The following is a 21,190-nucleotide window of genomic DNA, read 5'->3' as shown; positions in this document are numbered from 1 at the left end:
AGTCCGTCAGACAGATATCAAATATATTAAAAACGTATTTATCATTTTCATTTTGCTTGTATTGTGCTTTCAGTTGCTTGTAAAAGGCGTGCTTGTAAGTGACGTCACAGTTTTTAAAACATTGTATAACTACTGATATTTTTTTGTTTACGAGATAAAAATACTAATCAACTAAACGACTAAACAGATTTTTTTGTCAAATACCTTATTGAGGACTCTAGTTAGGTTCGAAACTAGTCGGGCTATTCCGATGAATAGGCGTAAGTAAACCGTTATTAAATAAATATGTGTCTTATAATTGTAGATATATGATAAATGGTAACACGTGGAAGTATCTACTTAATGTGACTATTTGCCTCTATCAGCCTCTTAATGTTATCTATCAGCCTACATTTTTGCTTATTACTATGAAAACAGAAACAAATGAGCTCTCCTCCCAGACTCCTAGTGGCCTATGAATTTTGTACCGTAGTGGTGTATAGCAACACCACTAAATGTGTGATATAAAGGCACGGGATATATTGTAACCAAAACAAAAATAAATGAAAATATCAAATTTTTACTGCTGTATTATTCTCCTGGACGCCTGAAACCAATTTTGATGCTATAGTTTATTAAGTACCTACGGTTAGAAATATAGAATCTTTGTAAAACCCACAGTAATGAAGCTACTTACTACATAACTACCATTTACTTTGAAATGATAAAAGTAGGAGCTCACCGAATCGTAATGCATTTGACTTACTTAACTCAAATAGTAAACAGAGTACGATACTGTAAAAATGGCAAGCATTGTTAGTCACAACGTTCCACTATAAAATGGTGAACAAAAATTTTTGAACATTCAAAATAAAATCCAGATGCAGTCTGCAACGTAAAAAAACAACAATATAATAGGTCAATAGCTAGCCACAGAGCTCAAAACAACTGCCACATATTTGTATACATGAAAATACTGGATTCATCTAATTACAGACGGGCCTCTGCACAATTTCGGCTCGCATAATACTCTTATCGATCACATATTTCACGTCGTAGCCACACAATATGCTAATCATAAGTTCTTAGTGCATAATCATAAGCTGTAAGAGCGATCTTGGCAGTTTAAGTGTGACATCAATGGGTTAAATTAAAGGATGTAGGTGACTAACAACAGTCAACATCGGAATCTACTGCCTGGGGATACAACGAGCCTTGATTGAGTTTTTGAATTCATTGAAATTGCCAGCCATGTCACCACATCATTTGTAACTGATGGTTCTGCTGAATTATTCTGCTTTGTAACTGAAACCCCCCCCACGGCTATTTAATGGCACACGATTAGACATTAAAAAATAATGAAACTCGTTGCCATTCAAGCTTGCGAGCAAGCCGATTTAATTCAAACACGCTCTATTGCCAATAAGATTGGCAATCGCTGACGATCAATAAAACAAAAGGGCAAATATTGTCTGTATATGGCTTCGATGTTTAAACATTTTATTTAGGTTAACTAATCGTTTCTTCAAATAGTTGTAGTTTAAATTCGAACTCACATTAACTAGGTCATAGAACAGTAAGACCAAAAGTTTAAAATTAAAGTCGCCTGATACACTTTCACGGCAAAGCTGTTACTCTTTTTGACAACTGTTTCTAAAGTGTAAAAAACTACTTTTTTTGAATACTCAGTCGTATGCTAAAGCGGCGTAGCCAGTGACAAATAGTAAATAAAAAGCAAAAATTAAACTACATAATCACTTTATTCGATTAATAATTACAACATTTTTACAATTTTTTAATGTATATGCATAAATTTTACGTATCTATTAAGTAATGTACACTAAATCCACTTTCTAAAATTAATCTGGCTGAGTCGTGCCTTGATTAGTGTCGCTGACATCCAGGGCAATAATATTGTGACGCCTATCCTATAAAATACAAAAATATTATGTATTTTAATGATTCAACAGTTTACTCATGCATATTCTCTCAGGATCACTAAACTTTAAGAATAAATTATCTTCACGAAAGTTAATAGAAATCTTAATATTGAGTGTTCATTTTTTGCTCCACCAACAGTATTATGGGTTTGCACAACAGAATACAGGACTTGATAAAAATAAATAAACCGAGGTCTAGTAATTATTATCTCCTAATATCAAATGAATGGTTTTGTTCATATATTGGAACATTAAGAAGTTTATAAAACTGATTGCAAGAGAATGCCTATAGAGAGCTCCTGATTGAAAATGTTTCTGGTAAGGTTTTTTTTTTAAATAGAGGGGTGACTATTTATAGCCTCTGTTAGGAACTGTCACTTTCGCAAGTATGTGTTTTGACTTGATTGAATAGTTATGTTCATCAAGCCTCTTTTAAACCATGGCAACTGCCATATTTCTAACCCCATGATACTATTTCTAACATTAATAATATACATTTATGCAGATGAAATAGTAGTGCAGTATATAGTTTTTTTTTATTTACCATACATATATACTTTATATGTGTCCTAATATTATGTTAAAAATTTCTATGTAGTGTGAAACTAACAAAATCTGATCCTACATTGACTTCAATAAATGTCTAAGCTAACAGAGATTACAGATTACATCTTAAAATCACAATTACTAAATAATTTCTTTTTGTTTAATGTCTGTTTATTTTAATTGTCTTTTTATGTCTTAAAGGCTTGCAAAACACTTCACTTTTTTATACTCGTCCTTTACCTAGGGGCTTTGTTCTGTTAATTCACTGTCTTAAATAGACACATCCATTCTAGACTTGAATTATCAGGGATGAACCCACTTCCTTTTCAGTAGTTCTCACTGTCAGGCACGACAGATTATTTACAAGCCTTTGGTTGACTCCTAGAAATCACCCGCCTGTCAGGATGGGTCATCATCAGAGTCCAGATCATCTGAGGAGTCGGATGAGTCACTGCTATCAGATGATGAGTCGCTGCTATCAAATGATGAGTCTGATTCATCATTAATTAAAGCTGGATTAGGTTTCCTTAGACCCGTCAGTAGCGACATTGAAGCCATTTTAACAGCCATCTCATTCTCCATAACACTATCGACTTCTTCCTGTTTAACTAGTTCTGCGGCTTCCTCTAACTCAACTATATCTAGTTCAAGGTCTTTCTTGGCTATTTCAATATTGGCTATATTGTTATACAGTTCAACCAATTCCTCATTCCTGCATTTCTGTAGAAAAACTAAATAATCCTTGATGTACAATTGGTTTAGAATGTATCGTGCATCATTGCTAGTGTTGAACATTTGATGTATTTCAATCATGCATTTTATAACAAACTTTTTCCCCTTCTTAAATAAACTTATAAGATCGTTCTTTACTTTATTGCAGAGATCGAAATTTCTGAATATAGGATGAATTAAAGCCCTCCTATAGCTTGCAATCAAAACCTGTTGCATATCATGAAATGTACAGAACCAACTCAATGTTGATGATAGTTTGTTTATAGTCCAACTAGACTCCACAGTGCTTTCATTTAATGTTGTCCTCTTATCATAGCAATATGCATACAGGATGTCAACAAGTCCATAAAGCACTTGCTTGTATTCACTTTTGCTAAGCAAGTAGTGCTTGTTGGGCAATTCCTTGAGGACCCCAACTTCATCTTCTGAGAAGTCTATTTCTTTGTTAAAGCTTTGATTATCCCAAGAGGCTACTGCAGTAAGGTATGGGGCTAGAAGCTCTTCATCATAGAAATCTGCTAGGTAGTGGTCAGAAGAGAATTTGTCATCCTCATGCTGCATTCTTTTAATATGACGGTCATCAATAGATACATTTTCTGGTACCTTTAACTCGAAAATTTGAGGAAATTCGACGCCAATATTTGAAAACTCCGTCGTTATCTTGTTCGCGAAACCATAAGAGAAATTGTTACTGTAATCATCATCTGCTTCCTTTTCGTTTTCTAATGTTATTCCGTCTTCCTCGAGCATTTCCACAAGATTTGGATTTAGATCAGGAATATCTCTTGGAGCCAGTAAACTCGTTATCATGTCAAGATTCTCAAAATGTTCTCCAGGGGTCTCCTTGTCGAAAGTTAAATTAAAATCTCCCGAATCGCAAATGTATGAACCTTTTGAACTGTCATTATCGACAATTCTACCAGGCAGGCGCAGTCGCAAGAAGTACGGACTAGACACAAATAGAAAATTTTCACCATCGACATCTATTTCAGTGTCACCAATATTGGTGTATGGTGCATGCACATTTATGTAGATGTGATTACTATCTTGAGTTAACTTAAAACGTGGAGTTAACATTTTGATAAAGCATCTACACTAAGGCAGATTGTGTTATAATTAAAAAGTTATTTTGAATTGAACCAAATCAACAACCAAACAAGCGGCTTCTCGCGCTGTCACATAAGCACATTTTTTTATCGTGCAGTTTGCATGCTTGTACTGTACTGGTAAACTTCACCTTCCCCTGATCAATAGCCATAGTGCAGTGCCTATATTTTTCAACTTTTGTAAATCGACTAATTTTTAAACAACTATACGACCAAAAGTGGGTTGATCGCGCTGATTCGCGCTTATTCATTTTGGACTTTATTTCCTATTGGGTAAATGAATATGGCGACCCTTAACTACACACCTCAGTACCAAGTAAATTTAAGAAAACTTCATTTTGCATCGTTTAAAATGAAACATTATTTGTTTATTTTTGAAATTATAATGTTTTAAAATGTCAGATTCTTATATAGTTTAAGGCTAAAATATTTTTTACTAACAATTAAAATTCTTTCTTTTTCTACTTGGGTGTGATTGTTGTATTTATTTTTCTAAAATATTTGAAATCAATCAAATCTCAGTAGTTTAAGATAAAATTCAGTAAAATTATTTGTATTCATATCTAAGATAGTAAAAGCCTTTTGTTAAACTTCATCCAATTTAACTTTATTAACCAAAGGAAAATAAGGTCATAAAAGTTCCACTTCTTATATGTTGTGACGTGTGTACACTCTTGTGCCTCATCGGGTCACATTGTTTTAGTCTTCATATTCAATCAGTTTGACGTATGCGTTTTGTTCAAGCTATTTGAATGAAAGCATCTTTTGTGAATGTAAGTCATCCGAATGTAAATACTTTTTTAAGGAAACGTCCGACTTTATTTTTAGATTAGGGCCGAGATTCACTATATATAACTTCTTGTATTTTAAGCAAGCACCGGATATCCTTTAAATAGTAGATGTCTATTTACAAGTTTGAAACAAGCTTGATTTTTGTAGTGGGTGGCTTGTGTAGGCGGATATATACTCTAGCACTCCCTACGTTGATCTAATTGTTTGTGCTGTTGTAAAATATTCACTGTGTGCCTTGTGGTGTTTCTAATTATTTTTGTGAAGAATTCATTTTGTTTTAAATAATAGCGATCAGTATTTTCCAATGTTGTTTGTGTGCAAAATTGCAAATTTATGCACTAAACTCGCTGTCACATATTGACTTTGACATATTGACAAACCTAAAGGGAAAAGGTCGCGTATCGCTATTATTGTAAATAAATAAAACAAAAAAAAAGTGGTTCCTACATAACAAAGATATTTTCATAACGTTTTACGATAATCCAAAAATATATTTTATGTATACTGGTTTTAAATTTTGTAAGTGATGCCAATCGGTCGAAAACGTTGGAATTTACATGGTAAGCATAAAAATAAATCGTCAAGTTTTATTTATTTTTGTCAGAACTCTAGTGTACTGACGTACTTTTTCCTAATTAAGTTAGTACCGTTTTTTTTATATTAATTATTTTGACGTAACGTCCGATGAACTTAGCAGTTTGGAGATTGCTTGAGCCTGTGCAACTTTTGGTTCTTTAACTTGAATTGCTATTTCCCGGTCAGTTTCTAATAGAAAAATAAGGAATATTTGTCAAATAAATATTAATTAATTCTTAAAAACCAGGATGTCAAACTGGTTTAATGTAATTTAGGGTTTAATCTAATAGTGTGTAAAGATATATCTACCTTGCTATGTTAAGCGATCCAAAATTAAAGAATGATGAACGGGCTTAAATTATTTTTCTTAAAACTAACACTAATTAAAGTAGGATATAAACTCACAATAGTAAAAAGCAAATTTCTATTTTAGAATAAAGTAAATCTTGTTAATGTGATTCAATTTTGAAATTCAAAATTGCATCATGATATATTTAGAACTTTAAATATTTATTAGTTTTCTGAAATAGAGAAGATGAATAATTGTTATTATATTGTCAATAGCTGGGTAATAGATTAAAAAAAGTTAGAACTAAGTTTGGATTATGGATGGTGTATCAAGAAACTATCACTTAACATATAACCAGCAGTCTGCATCAGCATCATGACTAAATAATACTGTTGCGTCAGTAGGCCGAGGCCTTTATTTAAAAACACTGGCAGAAAGACCTGACTCTTTTTCAGATCAACTTAAAAAAAATATTTAGACCAAAAATCAAACTTTTACTTTAGAGTTTCATTTATTAACCATCATTATATAAACCTCTACATAAAAGCCTACATTGATAATGCTGTAGATAATTAGAATTAACTGTCTTTTAATGTTAGTAAACTAACTTCAGCTCATAAAGTCTGGTACAGCATTTAAAACCTGTACTTTAAATAAAGGAACTTTTTAAACATCACAGTTTCTTAAAAATGTGGTATATTTATATAGTCCTGTATATATCATACTATGTCACAGTATGGTATAGCTATAGTATACTTTCGAAGGTTCTTCTTTCTTCAGATGGACCACAAGGCTCGTTAAGGCGATTACGCAACCAGTTGGCGGAGGATGGCTGTGCTGAATCACAGGTGGTCCTTGCAAAACAACTCCTGGAAGAAAAGTGTGGTAATTATCATTATAGCTGTTGTCCCTATAATATAAACATAACTGACTAACCATCTATCATAGGGTTATGTCTCATGAACCATTGAAATTATAACAGACAGTGTATTTATGCTGTTGCTATAATTATAAATAATAGAAATAGAAACTAAGGTTATGCAACATTTTTTTTCATTAAGCCCATTAATCCGGTCGCAAGACCTCCCGTGCTGGGCCGGTTCTCAGCTACTAAATTGAACTACTGGGGCATTTCATGTTAAAATAATGTGATACTAGCTGTACCTCCATAGTAAATTTCATCAAAACGTTTCATCTGTTTGGGTGTGAAGAGGTAACAAGCACACACTCATATGATTTCGCTTTTATAATATTAGTGTAATAGGTCAGAACTGTCCCAGTTACGCATTTAATTAAAAAGTATAAATACATATTTGTTAAGTACCAAATTTAAATCTAAAGATTGTTTGCACATGTGTGGCCTTGTTTATGTAATAAAAGAGAGTGTGATGTACCACATATGTAGCTAAAGATATATTTATGTCATTTATGCAATGTATGTTAGCGTCACAGTGAGCCAGTTCCGTGTACATACCTGAATTGTATTTAATTATGAAAGTTATCTTTTTATCGAAAGTGATACAAGATGAAATTAAAACTAATACACCAGTTTAGGATTATTAATATATTGAGGTGCTCGTGGCTAATCTACTACTACACAAGTTGATCGATCACAGGGTAGATGTTAATATGTCCTTGGATGAGTGACCGTCTATGACATAACGAGTTCGTCCATGTTTCGGAAGGTACGTGACACTGGGGGTCAGAAGCTAGTGTGGGATTTCCATACAACATTCTTTTACATCCAGCGTGTAGGTTGGGCACTGATAAATCAGTGACAGAGTATTGAGTATTTTTCGTAAATTTACCCCTAAAAGATGAAATCGTCAATACTTAAAAATACATAACGAAATTTTACTATCTCAACCAAGCTTTTAAGTTTTAAATAAATATTAGTGGCCTATCAAGGAGATTTTCAGTTGTGTTCTAAGCAACATGTATTGGACTTGTGTCAACCCAAATTTTTCACGGGGTTGCACTGGGATATGTATTAGGACCCCATCCCATCTATGAAACATAGCCTGTTACTGGGTACTTCGAGATTCTTTCGTCAGTTTAATAGGATATGATGACGACGGTCGTCATCAACCCTTTTTACAATATTTTTATTTGCCTGTTCTGATACAGGTTCATGAGGTCTTGAAAAGCAAGGATATATATCAAAGCCAGTTATTGGATATGTTTGTGTTAGATACCTGGGTAACTAACATAAATATCAAACCTTTAACCCCCCAACCACACTCTCACATGACTCATGTAGAGTCATGTGAGAGTGTGGTTGGGACTAAGCGTCATTTTAGTGTTCCGAATCTCCAACAGGAGGTTATCTCTAAGATTAATACGAAGTATAATAATTTCTATAAAATTTTCACTGATGGTTCAAAGGGGCAATGGGGTGTGGGAGCAGTTGATCCACAAAGCAACATTAATATGCAGTTTGTGTTACATGGTGATGCCTCTATAATGAGAGCCGAAATGGTGGCGATTACAGAGGCATTATCACACGCATTGACGTTGGGAGAAAAAAACATAGTCTTATTAACAGACTCCAGAACTGCTTTACAACATTTGGCTCGGTGTGTCTCGGCTTTCCGAGGTACTCCGATAGCCTATGTAGCCTTAGGTATCATTCAGAAATTGCAAGCCAGAAATATTAATGTCCAGTTTCAATGGATTCCTTCACATGTTGGGATTCGGGAGAACGAAATAGTGGACCAATTGGCTCGGAATGCGGTGATTGGTGGTGTGGAGATGCAAACTAGGCTTTATGGATGTGAAGTGGTTCCTTGGGTTCGAAAGTTGTGCTGGGAGTTGTGGAAGGAGGAATTTCAAGAGCAGTCTAAAACTAAAGGGGCTTGGTACTACACCATCCAGGTCTCACCGGCATTAGTGCCATGGTTTTAGGGTGCCAGCCTTTCAGGACACGTTCCATTGAACACATTTTATCATATGGTGGGCGTGAAACCATCACCTTTATGTGACAATTGTAGTAAGCCCAAGGATGGCTACACGGAGGATACATGTGTTGATGGAATGTGCACAATACCGCCGCCTGAGGAGTATGTTGATTCCAAGCATTCGATTATTTAATGGGGGTGTCAATGTACTTTTGAAGCAAACAGTATCTGAAGAATGTAAGGTTATGTATGGCTTTATGAACATTTGCCTGAGAGAGAGGAGTGAAAGAACGGGGAACTATGCATAAGTGAAGTAATTAAAATGCAAGCACCCATGGGGCTGGCATAGTCACCTTGAGTGTACTGAAGCCTCGTCCACAATAGATTAAAAAAAATAAAAATATACAGATATTTTATATATTTTTCAATCATTTTTGAACAATGATTTTCAAAACACACTTAAATTTATCCTCGAAAACTATTTTAAGACTTTACTACGTTACGAATTTTAAAATTTAATGTTGATATAACACTCGGAAGTTCTTGTCAGTGATTTTACTCAAATATGGCACAGACAGGGAACGTGAGCTCACTGCAACTGACCTTTCAATTCATACTCTATGCATAAGGGAAGGACAGCTGATAATAGCGTAAATCGGCGGACGTCAATCTCCTTCGGAGGCAAACGTGTAGAAGACTACTGCCTTAAACCTAAGGTCAAAGACGGCACCCGCAGAGCTTCGCGATTCTCTAAACAGAGAAATAAAACTTAATTTATACCGGTCCCTGGTACAAGAAAACGGTGAATCACTCCGGTATGGGAGTGAACACACATAATTATATTTGACAGTGGATTTTCAGTTTTTTATTATGTGCTATCAAACATTCATTCATTGTCATTTGTCTAAGTTTCGCGTGAAAACGTTCGAGTAACGGGTATGTCAAAACGACGAAATTGTTTACAATGAACTTATTTTTTTTTCTTTGTTACAGAGTTAGAAGCTGACAAAATATCAAATTTCAAGCAAGCTTTGGAATGGTTAATATGTGCTACTGAACAGGCCCATCCTGAGGCTAGAAGAATGTTGCGACGGTATTTAAAACTTATTTTATTATTCACTTTTCGTTTACGAGATAGCTTTAAGGAAAGAAGCCGGTTCTTCATACAGAAATGTCGCTGACTGCCAAACCGGCGATCGTGGGTTCACCAAGGACAGGGTCAAGGACAGGACTATTTAAAAAAATTGCGGAAATCGGCATAAAAAAGTTTTTCAATTAATAATAAACCTCCATTCATCATTCAATTAAAATCACACATCTTTTTAAAACAGCGATATGTCATAGGTGATAAACGTCACTCTGACATGGAACAATAACAAAACCAATCGTGTCTAATGAAAATCGTCCCGGTCCCAATAGCTTCAATTGTGCCATTCACACAATATTCCATGAAGCAAAAGCAACGCATTCCTGATAATGATATGAGGTAATAGTATTGTGATGCATTACCGGCATTCCGTAACAACGTAAACATAAACATGCGTTCAGACTGACCCGCATTATGTCGGGGGACGCCCATCGCGACAGCCCTTTGCGTTTCGACGTTTCTTTCCAAAATTTAAATTATAAATGTTTATCAATGAATGGAAATTTAAATGATTTCGCGCTTTGGAAGATCAAATGGGATAGAGTGCGCGATGAGTTGCGGCTTACGATGTAAAGTGTTTTCATTATTTCGCGCCGAAAATTTCAATGTTGTTCATTTTTACCTGGCCAGTGATTGTGTTCGCCAATTGCCTAAGTATCCAGCAAAGTGAATGTTAGATTAATATTAAAGTTGGATACAACATATTTTTTTTGTCAGTAATGGAAGACCCTCAGAACTTAATGACTCAGTTAACAATTTTTTTACTTTATTTTCTAGCTCGAAATGTGCTAAGGCTTTTATGAAAGTTTAATTAGTTTAACTTTCTGTGTCTTTATTAAAATGATCATAAGTATAATAAAGAAGCATACAAAAAAAATTGTGACAGTTGAAGTTTCACAAACATTGAAGTCACTTGCACAATGCAACACAGATTCAGGACAAGCATTTTTGGCTCACACAAATGCTTGGCCCAAGTGGGGATCGAACCCGCCACTCGTTACGCTCATGGGGTTTGACGTAGTAAACTCATCCACTCAACTATATGTGCAGTCAATGAGTATCTCCTGGTTATTTTTTTAGGTGTATTCGAAGTGGCGTCATTGACGAAGATAGTGCAGCAATAGTTCGTGCCAAGTCGTGCCTTGCTGCCAGTCGCCAGGAGACAGTTGCCAGGAAAGCTGCCAGAGACTTATTTGCCAGGTAAATCGTATACATCGTTCAGGTCGTCAGTCGTTCTTAGTCTGGATTCCCTTGCCGGTTCGTTTCCGTATGAATGACCAATGAAATGGTACAGCTAGATTAGTAAAATTAGTTTTTTGAAAGTGTCACTAAAAGAGGCTTTTATAGTTTTAATTTACTGGCCATTCAGAAAGCTATAAGTGAAATAGATTGTACAGCTTAGCAATTTGTATTGAGTCATTGCTTATATTATGAGTGATTTTGATATAAAAATTGGAATGACGGATTTCTTGGATCACACAAACGCTTGTCTCTGGAATCGCACCTAAGACATGCCTAGTTAAGTGGGTTTAGTGAGGTGACCTACCACTCAGCTATCCGTGCAGATTGCAATGCTATAAAATTCAGCCATATAATGGCTATTGTACAATATAACTCTGGATGGTACAAAAGGTTCTAATTGTAATGGCTGTGAAGTACGGAAAGGCTACCATCGCTTATGACTTCTATATGCCGTATATCGATTCCATTTTCTAATCTGCAAGACTGCAAGAAGCGCTGGTCGGCCATCAATAGATTAGGAGATCTTACGATATGCCTTGTTATTCTGTAGCCTGTCAAACGGTGAGCAATACATTACTACGGCGCAGCTGGAGCGACGTATTCGTGAGATATGCAACACGACGCTCAGGAAAGAGACGGAAGATAGTGATTCACCCGACGATGACTCCCCGGGTAAGTGAAATCTTATTTATTCATTTATTAAAAAGGTAAAAACATTAAATCTGGTGCAATGTCCAACAAACTGTCGACATAGTTTGTCTGTTGGATCTTAATAAGCATTTGTTAAACATAGTTATGTAGGTAAGTAAATTTCACGGCATACGACACGACAGGTCATTTTACGACATAATTTCGCGATTTGAGAAGGTTGCTGTCAGGCACAGATTTTCTTACATAGTTTCAAGTGAGCTAATAAAAGCGTGTTAAAAAAGCTTAAAATGATTTTTACATGTCGAAAGCACATAACATTTACAGCGTATTCTTACTTAATATTATTTAATACCTAATTATATTTATTTTTTACGTAATGAAAAAAGCTTAATAATATTACTATTCGTTTTTTTATGATTTACAGAAGAGGCGTGTGCGCTTGACGAGAACCAAGCGTTAGAGCCGTCACAGCTACAAGCAGGCGACCAAGTTCACAGCAATGGTACCATACGAACCGCAGACACGACTGATGAAGGTAAATAACAACAAAAAGGAATTAGACTGACTGCTTTGACTGAGTCTGTCTTGTTCTTGGGGTCAATGTATAACCTATTGTCAGAGTTTTCCTCTGGAAAACAAGAAGGCTGTTATACCTACATCATTGACAGTCGTTGTAGGAAGTCAGAAGCTTGAAGATCTGACAACCAGCCTAACCGAGGGGTATCGTGTTGCCCAGGTAACCGGGTTGTGGAGGGCAGATAGACAGTAGCTCCTTTTAAAACACTGGTACTTAGCCGAATCCGGTTAGACTGGAAGCCGACCCCAACATAGTTGGGAAAAGGCTGGGCCAATGATGACAGAGTTTTCCTCACCGGCTGGTTTTTGGCAAGTGATTATTAATATATAATACTCAAACGAAAGGGGAATGATCAAGATAAGATAAAGATATTTTGTAATAACATGGTACAAGCATAGGTCTTAGAATAGGTATTATCAACTCATGTTCTGCCACATTATGGCGTACAAAATTTAAATGGTAAATCTAAATACTTAAGCTAGCTTAAGATATAATACACTGACTATATAAAAGAAAAGAAAAAATATTAATAACGTTCAGTAGTTACAATAGAACAAGATCAATGCCACCAATAAAAGCGAATGTAAACTACATGTGCAATACTCACTTAAAAATTCATGTATGCTATAGTAGCATTTATCTATTAAATACCTTTTAAAATGGGCTTTAAATAAGGCATATGGCATTTGTTTTACTGCTTTGGGTAATTTGTTATATATTTTCGGCGCCAAACAGAAAACACTTTTATTCTTTAAGGTAGTTTTTGAACTTGCTATACTGAGGCAGTCGTTTTTCTTACGGTTAGGGATTAAAGTGTCAGCTTGTGTTTTAAAAATGTGTGGATTATTCCGAACAAAATTTGCTACTTCGAATATAAAAAGAGATGGCAGAGTCAATATTTTGTGTTCAATGAAAAACGGTTTGCAGCTGTCTGTAACTTTTAACCCAAACGTAGCTCTGATACAACGACTTCTGTGACTTTTAAATGATTTTTCTGTTTGTGGAATTGACTATAGCTTTTAAACCTTACTCTTGAATCACTTCATCTATTAAAAACCGCATGAAAATCAGCTGCATAGGTTTGAAGGTTTAAATATTGGGATATACAAGGGATAGACAAGATAGACAGCGCGGGCGACTTCATTTTATAATAATGTAGTGATGATATTTATAATATTTGAATATAAAGAATAGACACAAATTCAAGAACTCTGTGACATGTCGGGTAACTACCTATCTTTTTTTCGCTTTTTGAAAATTACTTTAACTGCGTCATTTTGCTCATCAATGGATATGTTATGGACCAAGTGATTAATTGAGCAGATGAGCAGTATACATACTGCCCGGTCATAGGTCATATGAAAAATTCCCAATATGAGAGTGCAATATGATAATAATTATTCAAATAATCAAATTGACCGGGCACTGTATATATTGCACATCACCTTTTGGGCTAAGTAATACATACATATTTAATTACTATTTTTTATCATAGCAATAAAACGAGTAGCTGTAAATTACAAGTTCAAGTGTCATAATTTGTAAATTAGAGTTATATAATTACTATGTACTTTGTTATCCTATACATGCTATTGTCCCTTGTACAACACTAACTGACCATTACCCGGTCTTAATAAGCTTAAGTTTAAAAAAAATACGCCAGTTTGCAACTACTACTATAAATAAGGTAAACAAAGAGAATTAGTAAAAGATCTCCAGGAAATTGATTTTAAAACAATAAGTCAATGTGAATATCCAAATGTCGCGCTCAATAATTTCATAAATTGCCTACAAAACGTTATTAACAAAAATACCAAAACGATAACTCTCCAAACGAAAAAAAAATATAAAACCTTGGAGCACACAGGGGCTAATTAGATGCATGAGAAACAGAGATAAATTGCATAAAAAGTGTAAATCTTCACCGGGAAACGAATGCTTAAAAATTAGTTATACTCGCTATAGAAATTACTGTAACACTATATTAACACTTTCCGGGACAAACCGCCTCTCGCCGTTATTTTGATATACCTTTACGTGACAGTACGGCTATGGTCGGTGAAATTTGTTTAATGTAATTTGGCGAACCGCCGATAGCCGTTACTTACCCATAACATTATTAGGAAGCATATGATTTGGTGTCATAACACGCGACATTATTCGTTCGTAGCTGTCACAGTAAAATCTTTTCGAGCCATTTTTCAAAGCACACATACGCAGTCTCTATGCACCGAACTAACACTTACGCACCGCCGACGGGCGTAAACTACGCCATACAAGTACTATCATGTTGATATTTAGTGTCACGGCGTGTGAAAAACAAGATGAATAAAGGTTATTTATACGTATAAACTAATTTAATTTGATTATTATGAGTCTTATACTATACAGAAGTGCCGTTTTTACACGCTTTTTTTTTTACTTGTAGGTGTAAAAAGGTTGGATAATACAAAACATTAAATGAATAATTGAAATGCTATTTGCTTACTGTTTTCGCTCCTTGCAAACTTTTTTACTATAGGTATTATTGTTTTGGGTTTGTAGATATATTTGTATATTTATGTGGTATTTATGGAATTTATCAATATTGTTTTATAGATGGCTTCTAAACTTAAGAAATTAGCTTCCGTCTATAGGCGTCAACGGCTGTGACCGTATTCGTCGTATCTAAATATTAAAAATATGTGTATTGCAGAACTACGGCTTTAGGCGGTATGATGAAATGTATGGGATTTTTAAGTGTCATATTAGGATATTTTGCAAATAGTCAAGTGTCCCGGAAAGTGTTAAGAAAGGTAAAGACAGCCTATGAAACAAATCAAATTCAATCTGCCCAGAAATGCCGTCGAGTAGTTTTTGTTTCTATAACGAACATACAGACAGACATGCAGACAAAAATTTTACTGATTGTATTTTTATCATCAGTATCGATCACTTATCACCCCTCAAAAGTTATTTTTGATATAAATGTCATGTACAGAATTGGTCCCTCTACAGATTTATTATAAGTATAGATTAATATTCGTCATTAGTTTATTTAATTTGCCCCTTAATCAAATTCATACTGCTCAAATTATTAAAACAGTATGTCATCATCAGTCATGAAGCTTTTTTTAATCGCTCTTTTTATAATTCTCTTTTTTTATTGTTAACTAAATGTTGAACCACTTAAAGTCATATTAAAAATATAACATAAAATATAATTAAAATTAAAGCAAAAAATTCACAATATATCTTTGTTTTATGGAAGTAACTTATTATTATAAAACATGAAATGAACTGCAGTTTAAGCATTCAGACTCATTACGTCATTACTACCAACGTATAATAAACATCTTCTCTTAAAGTTCCTAATCATCTTTTAAAACAAATAAAAATATAAGTAAAACACTAGTATCAAATTTCCCAACTGTCATGTAGCAATATAATAATGACCGTGCAGTATGATAAATAATGAAGTTAAGATAGAGTAATTCATCACTTAGCCCGATAAAGCTAGACATTATTCATAATAAATAATAAATCAACACAACAACATCACATACATTGTTCTGAACCCAAAGTAAGTTGCTAAAGCACTTGTGTTATGGAATTCAGATACAACGAAGGTACCACAAACACCCAGACCCGAGACAATGTAGAAATGTGAATTTTTACATTGACCCGACCGGGGATCGAACCCGGGACCTCAGAGCTAGCGACACCTTGAAACCGGTGCGTACGCCACTCGACCACGGAGGTCGTCAATTGCGGGCATTATTTATAATGCGCGGGCATTAATCACCTGGTCCATAACATATATTATATGTTCAAAGTTCTTATTGATTCTGCGTGAATACGTATAATTGTATATACTTGAATTCTTTTATTACAAACAATATTTTATGGGTTAGCTAATGTTTCCCTTTTATTAGAGATAGACGTGGTCCTTAGTCAAAGAAACAAGATAATCACTTTTTTTACTTTTAATGGAAAACATTACAATATTGGGTATATAATACTTTAAAAAGTGTTGAAAATAGGTAAAAAGCAAATTTTAAGTGTTGAGCTTAATATATTATATCATATATTTTTTACAGAATGCCCAGAAAGATGTGGTCCAAGCGAAGAGATAAGGAATCTAACGGTCGATAATCTGGTTTCGGCTGCGGTCGACTACTGCCAAGGAGAACTGCCTCTAGTTAGCCACGAACTGACGCTCACAGACCCTAGTCTTAAGGCCCTAGATCATATACCGTTATTACACCAAGCGTTTTTACACCCAATCGTTTTCCTCCAAGTGCTATACTTAAAACTACTCTATTATTTTGGCACTTTTACGTTTAGGTTGTCCAATGTGGAACTATCATGGCTACTATTAGCGTATCTCTCGGTCAGCGCTGACAGTTTGTATCATTTAGTCCCTCTAGCAATGTATTACGCGAGTTTTGTCGCGATGGTCATTTGTACGTTCAAAATGTTGCATGCGAAACGACAGTTTATAGATTTTAGGAAGTGGTCTGGTTTGTTTCTGAGGTATAGCGATGGGAATCTGCAGCCTGATGAATCAGAAAATCTCTTTGTTCGCAACAACCTTGGGCCCTTCATACAATTCTTCTCCGCTCTCTTTATAAATTTGTTTTTGTACCCGTTTATAGCTACTCAATGGGTTCCGTTTTCAGAGTTTTGCGTGCTGTCTTTCTTTCTCATGTTCTTGACGTTGCTATCCTTTGGTACGAATGGAAATCCCTACCCCGATATCCTAGCTCTTGTATCGTTTGGTATAAATGTGTTAGCCAAATATCCATATGAGAAAGACACAGTCGTTCATCAAGGTTGGAGGTTCTTAGACTTGCATGTATCGAACTATCCATCTTATATATTAGGGAATAGCATCGAATTTTGCTTGAACGCTCGAGTGTTCTTTTCGTTACTGATCCCTGTTATATTAATGGCGATGGCGCGGCGGAGTGGCTGGCAAGGTGTGTTCAGGTTTGCGTTGCCGCACTGCGTGACCCTGAGTTGGCTACAGATGTTCATAACATGTTCCCATGGTTGTACTACGTACGGTTTAATTAGAGGTACTCTGGCTCTAGTCTGCTCTTTCCTGTTCTTGCCTTTAATAGGCGTAGTAACAGTGACATTGCCTATTTTCGCATTTCTTCAATACATTACGATGTCTCGTGTATTTTACACAGTCTCTGTAGTGGTCGGTTTTGGGCTGAGTTTAGGTATAACATGTTTCCTGGCAAAGTCTGAAGCCACTAAGAAATTTGTTACTCCGTTCCAGGTAATAAATTAAACATATTTTTATTTTTCTAATAGATGATGAAATATTAACATTTATTTACTTGTTTGCAGTTAGTGGTTGGCCTAATAACTCTGGTTTACTTTGGCAACCAGTTCGTGGTGAACTTGCAAGACGACGGCTTGCCCTCCGGCCTGATAGAGCTGATAGGCGACGAAAAGTCCAGTATAAAGAACCTTCTTAAAAACGAGTTCATCTCGGACTACGATGACAACACCTATCATATCAGCTGGGATGATTACTACAATCAATGTAACTCCCCGTCTTGGTCGGATTATAATACAGCCGCTACACAAATTAAATGTTCGGTACTTGATGGGGCCAACGTAAATTGGGAGGGTTACGTCAAAGATGTCCAGTTGAGGAATGTTCAAAATAGATGGAGGGATTTTGCGGCATGGCTACCGGCTTTCCTTCAAGAATACTTTAGGTGCTACTATGGACAAGAATATTCAACCTTATGCCAAAGAGAAGAGAGTCTACAGTCGGTTAAAGAGTGTGAATATGTTAGAAGCGTCGCGCGCCAAACTGGGAAAAGCTGCCATTTAAATAATTTGAATGAGTAAGTAATACGTATCGATATGTTTTATACACATGATAGAAGCCTGTTAATTAGCCAACCACAGTCGCTGGGTTAATTGTTATGTTGTTTCTGGCACTCGCAAGTAAATGTAGAGACTAATGCGAGCATGAAGAGTGTTTCTTCCATAGCGACGACAGTCCACCTAGACAGGTGCCTGGTAGGTAGATACTTCAAAATGTATTGAAATAGCAAGGCAATGACACGTGAGTCACCGAAAATATTATTTCATGTTATACATCTTCGCTTTTATTAGACTTCCTGGCAACCGATGCTTTGCCATATAAATTATTTTCTGCTTATTTTTATGTAAAAAATATGACCTGCAATCAAGCTCGTCTAGGGCTGAAACGCAAGCCGCAAGACAATGTTTTTTTCTGGATTCTTTATTATCTTTACATTAATTTAAAAGGTATTTTCTTATTTCTTATCATCGGTTCAGCAATGAAATTCCAACCCTGAGTGCTGAAATACCGTTGCTCCGTTTTACTGACGGTCACTTCAATATCCAATCATGGACAAGGTACATGAACTACTTGCTGCAAGCGAGCTGCTGAAGCCCACGCGGATGGAGTCGCGGGCAACAGCTAGTACTACAAAATGTGAAAAATACAAAATTATAGATTAATTATAGTTTTTTTTTATAAACATAGATTGTCTTTTAAATTGTTCGTAAAATCTCAATTTACGTCTTTATCATTATACCTGTTTTAATATAAATATATTTAATAAAATTTATATTACCAAAACTCGCTCAAGTATTATACGTACTGAAATATATACGTTTTGTGAATATTAGATAAATGGTAGATGTATTCTGATTTAATTTTAGGTATATGAACAATTTTCTTTACGTATTTACCTTTAAAACAAACAGGACATAACCAATGACGTCATCATAAACGCGCATAAAATTGTGGTGTTTGAACGGTTCAAATTAATACAATGTTTAAATTTAGCTTTGTAAAAAGCTTGACTAGTAATTTTCAAGCCTTTTCATATTTTTTTCTGTTATCTGGATGTAAGGATTATTACGACATGCAAAAAATGTCGCGCCAATTGTAATCGCACTCATGTATTATTTTCAGATACACGTATGAAATAAAACTCATAATGGAAGCGAGCGGCGGTCTGCTAAAACGTCATGCAGAAATTGCAATAATTTTCGAAAATCACTTCAGTAATTTTACTCGCTTGCTACGCTCTGACGACAAGATACGCTTCAAGGGGGTGCTGTCAAATGAAAACGTACCTTATAATATCGGAACTAAGGATCTAAATGTAAAAGGATACGAAATCAACTGCTTGGAATGCAAGGAGGCCAGGGGCATAGTGAGGTCAAAACCGCCATCCGTTTCAAAATTTTCAGAACTATGTAAAACGCTTATAAATGATTGTGTTGTGTCTACAAAATATATTTTGAATTTCTTGTTAAATCCAGTGGTTGTTTTTAAATAAATGGTTTATGTATGTTTTAAAAGATTTTTGCGTTTGTCGTTTGTGTGTTTGTCTGTATAAAAAAATCTTATCCATACGTGATGTTTTTCAGTGATTTTAGTGTCATATATTTTTTGAAATAGCTGTGTAAGTAATAATGTAATTTATAAAACTCATTTAATGTCGTTGTCTGTCCCCTTTAGCTTTTAACAATATTTGAACTAAGAATCTCTTAAGACGGGTTCAAAAATCATCTAACTCGCTTTTTGAATATAATTATTTTCCATTAGTTAAAATGAAGTAGGCAAGTCCTTAAAATTAATTAACACTTATTGGTCTGTCAACAGTTGCGGGTTTGTCATTAAATATTTTGATGACAATAATTTCGGTTTTAATTATTAATACTAATTGTTGTAAGACTACGTTATAGTAATCTTGAGTTTGCTTACATATTTTGCATTTCAAAAGGTTTTAACGACTAACTAACTGCATTGAATTGGATATGTGAAATAGGTATGGAAAATAAAAGTTTATAAGGAAAAAAAATAGTACGACTCATTCTTGTGTGCGGCGCCATCTGTGCGATTGCTATGGAAGTTTAATTTATTTCACAGTTACTCACAAAAACTATCAGTAAACAACGTCACTGTATATGCACAGGTTATCCTCACAAGGCACCGCTCCAAGAAAGTTGTATTGACTACATATATGTTTAGTGGTAGGTAGGTACAGGATGTTTTGTTTGATCATAGAACCTATATTTGGAATGTATGTTGTTAATAAAAAAAGTATGAATTTTCTGCCTTTATTAATTTATCGTTCACTTTATCCCTTAGAAGCATCCAGGCAGGCAGACTTGCCTTCGGATTACAGGCCGATCGTCCTGCTTTACGAGGCGGGCAAGCTCCTTGAGTGCGTCATTGCTGATCGCATTGTCCGGCACTTGGAGAGGACAATAAATGCAAAAGTTATAAACTTTTCCGTCATTTTCAATTCTCTTGATCATTTTTCTGTAAAAATTAGATGTAGTTTCATTTTCTTTTTCTTGAGCTTTTCTTTTCTAATTTCTTTCGTTTTTTTTAACCACACGGCCATCCAAGCAGTCGTGCGTCGTTTTCTTTTTCTCTAATTTTTTTTTTTCGGTATGCCGAAAAGTTATATTCTGGTCTTTTATTTATGGCATAGCTTTTTGTAATGTATCAATGGTGAATGACTGTATGTTCTTTTTCTCTTATATATTCCCGAGGCACTTAAAAATGAGTAGTTATTGATTAATTTCATAATAGTTTATCGAATTAGGTGGTTACGGATGTCCGTATTTACCCCACAAAGCTTGTCCGCAATTAACCCAACTGGGTATTTCTAAATCCCATAAAAACAAACGTTGGCGATTCAAACTTCATATACAAAGC

General features: G+C 35.0%; 2 protein-coding genes across 5 annotated transcripts; one reads left to right on the top strand and one right to left on the bottom strand.

Moving 5' to 3' along the window:
• Positions 1-1,720: 1,720 nt before the first annotated feature.
• On the bottom strand, positions 1,721-4,572 carry LOC113495037 (protein SHQ1 homolog). Its single transcript, XM_026873605.1, has one exon. The coding sequence runs from the start codon at positions 4,272-4,274 to the stop codon at positions 2,865-2,867; it is 1,410 nt and encodes a 469-aa protein (XP_026729406.1). The 5' UTR covers positions 4,275-4,572; the 3' UTR covers positions 1,721-2,864.
• A 562-nt stretch (positions 4,573-5,134) lies between these two features.
• LOC113494834 (wolframin) lies at positions 5,135-20,578 on the top strand. Of its 4 annotated transcripts, none has more exons than XM_026873321.1 (9): positions 5,135-5,655; positions 6,744-6,845; positions 9,851-9,950; positions 11,085-11,204; positions 11,797-11,918; positions 12,322-12,432; positions 16,554-17,743; positions 17,815-18,323; positions 19,430-20,578. In XM_026873321.1, the coding sequence occupies exons 1-9, from the start codon at positions 5,622-5,624 to the stop codon at positions 19,797-19,799; spliced, it is 2,658 nt and encodes an 885-aa protein (XP_026729122.1). In that variant the 5' UTR covers positions 5,135-5,621; the 3' UTR covers positions 19,800-20,578. The 4 variants fall into 4 exon arrangements, with proteins under 4 accessions (XP_026729122.1, XP_026729121.1, XP_026729125.1 ...); XM_026873320.1 differs by having other exon boundaries at positions 5,136-5,655; positions 6,741-6,845; XM_026873324.1 differs by lacking the exons at positions 5,135-5,655; positions 6,744-6,845; positions 9,851-9,950 and adding an exon at positions 10,164-10,343.
• Positions 20,579-21,190: the final 612 nt, after the last annotated feature.

The sequence above is a fragment of the Trichoplusia ni genome, chromosome 6 (assembly GCF_003590095.1).
Source record: "Trichoplusia ni isolate ovarian cell line Hi5 chromosome 6, tn1, whole genome shotgun sequence".
In the NCBI taxonomy this organism is placed as follows: domain Eukaryota; kingdom Metazoa; phylum Arthropoda; class Insecta; order Lepidoptera; family Noctuidae; genus Trichoplusia; species Trichoplusia ni.
This window is presented reverse-complemented; position numbering and strand designations above follow the sequence as displayed.

Bases quoted from the DNA above. Each gene is read 5' to 3' on its own strand.
- LOC113495037 (XM_026873605.1), bottom strand. From the start codon at position 4,274: ATGTTAACTCCACGTTTTAAGTTAACTCAAGATAGTAATCACATCTAC.
- LOC113494834 (XM_026873320.1), top strand. From the start codon at position 5,622: ATGCCAATCGGTCGAAAACGTTGGAATTTACATG. The intron at 11,919-12,321 runs GTAAGTGAAATC...TATGATTTACAG, and splicing joins ACCCGACGATGACTCCCCGG to AAGAGGCGTGTGCGCTTGAC. The intron at 18,324-19,429 runs GTAAGTAATACG...TATTATTTTCAG, and splicing joins CATTTAAATAATTTGAATGA to ATACACGTATGAAATAAAAC.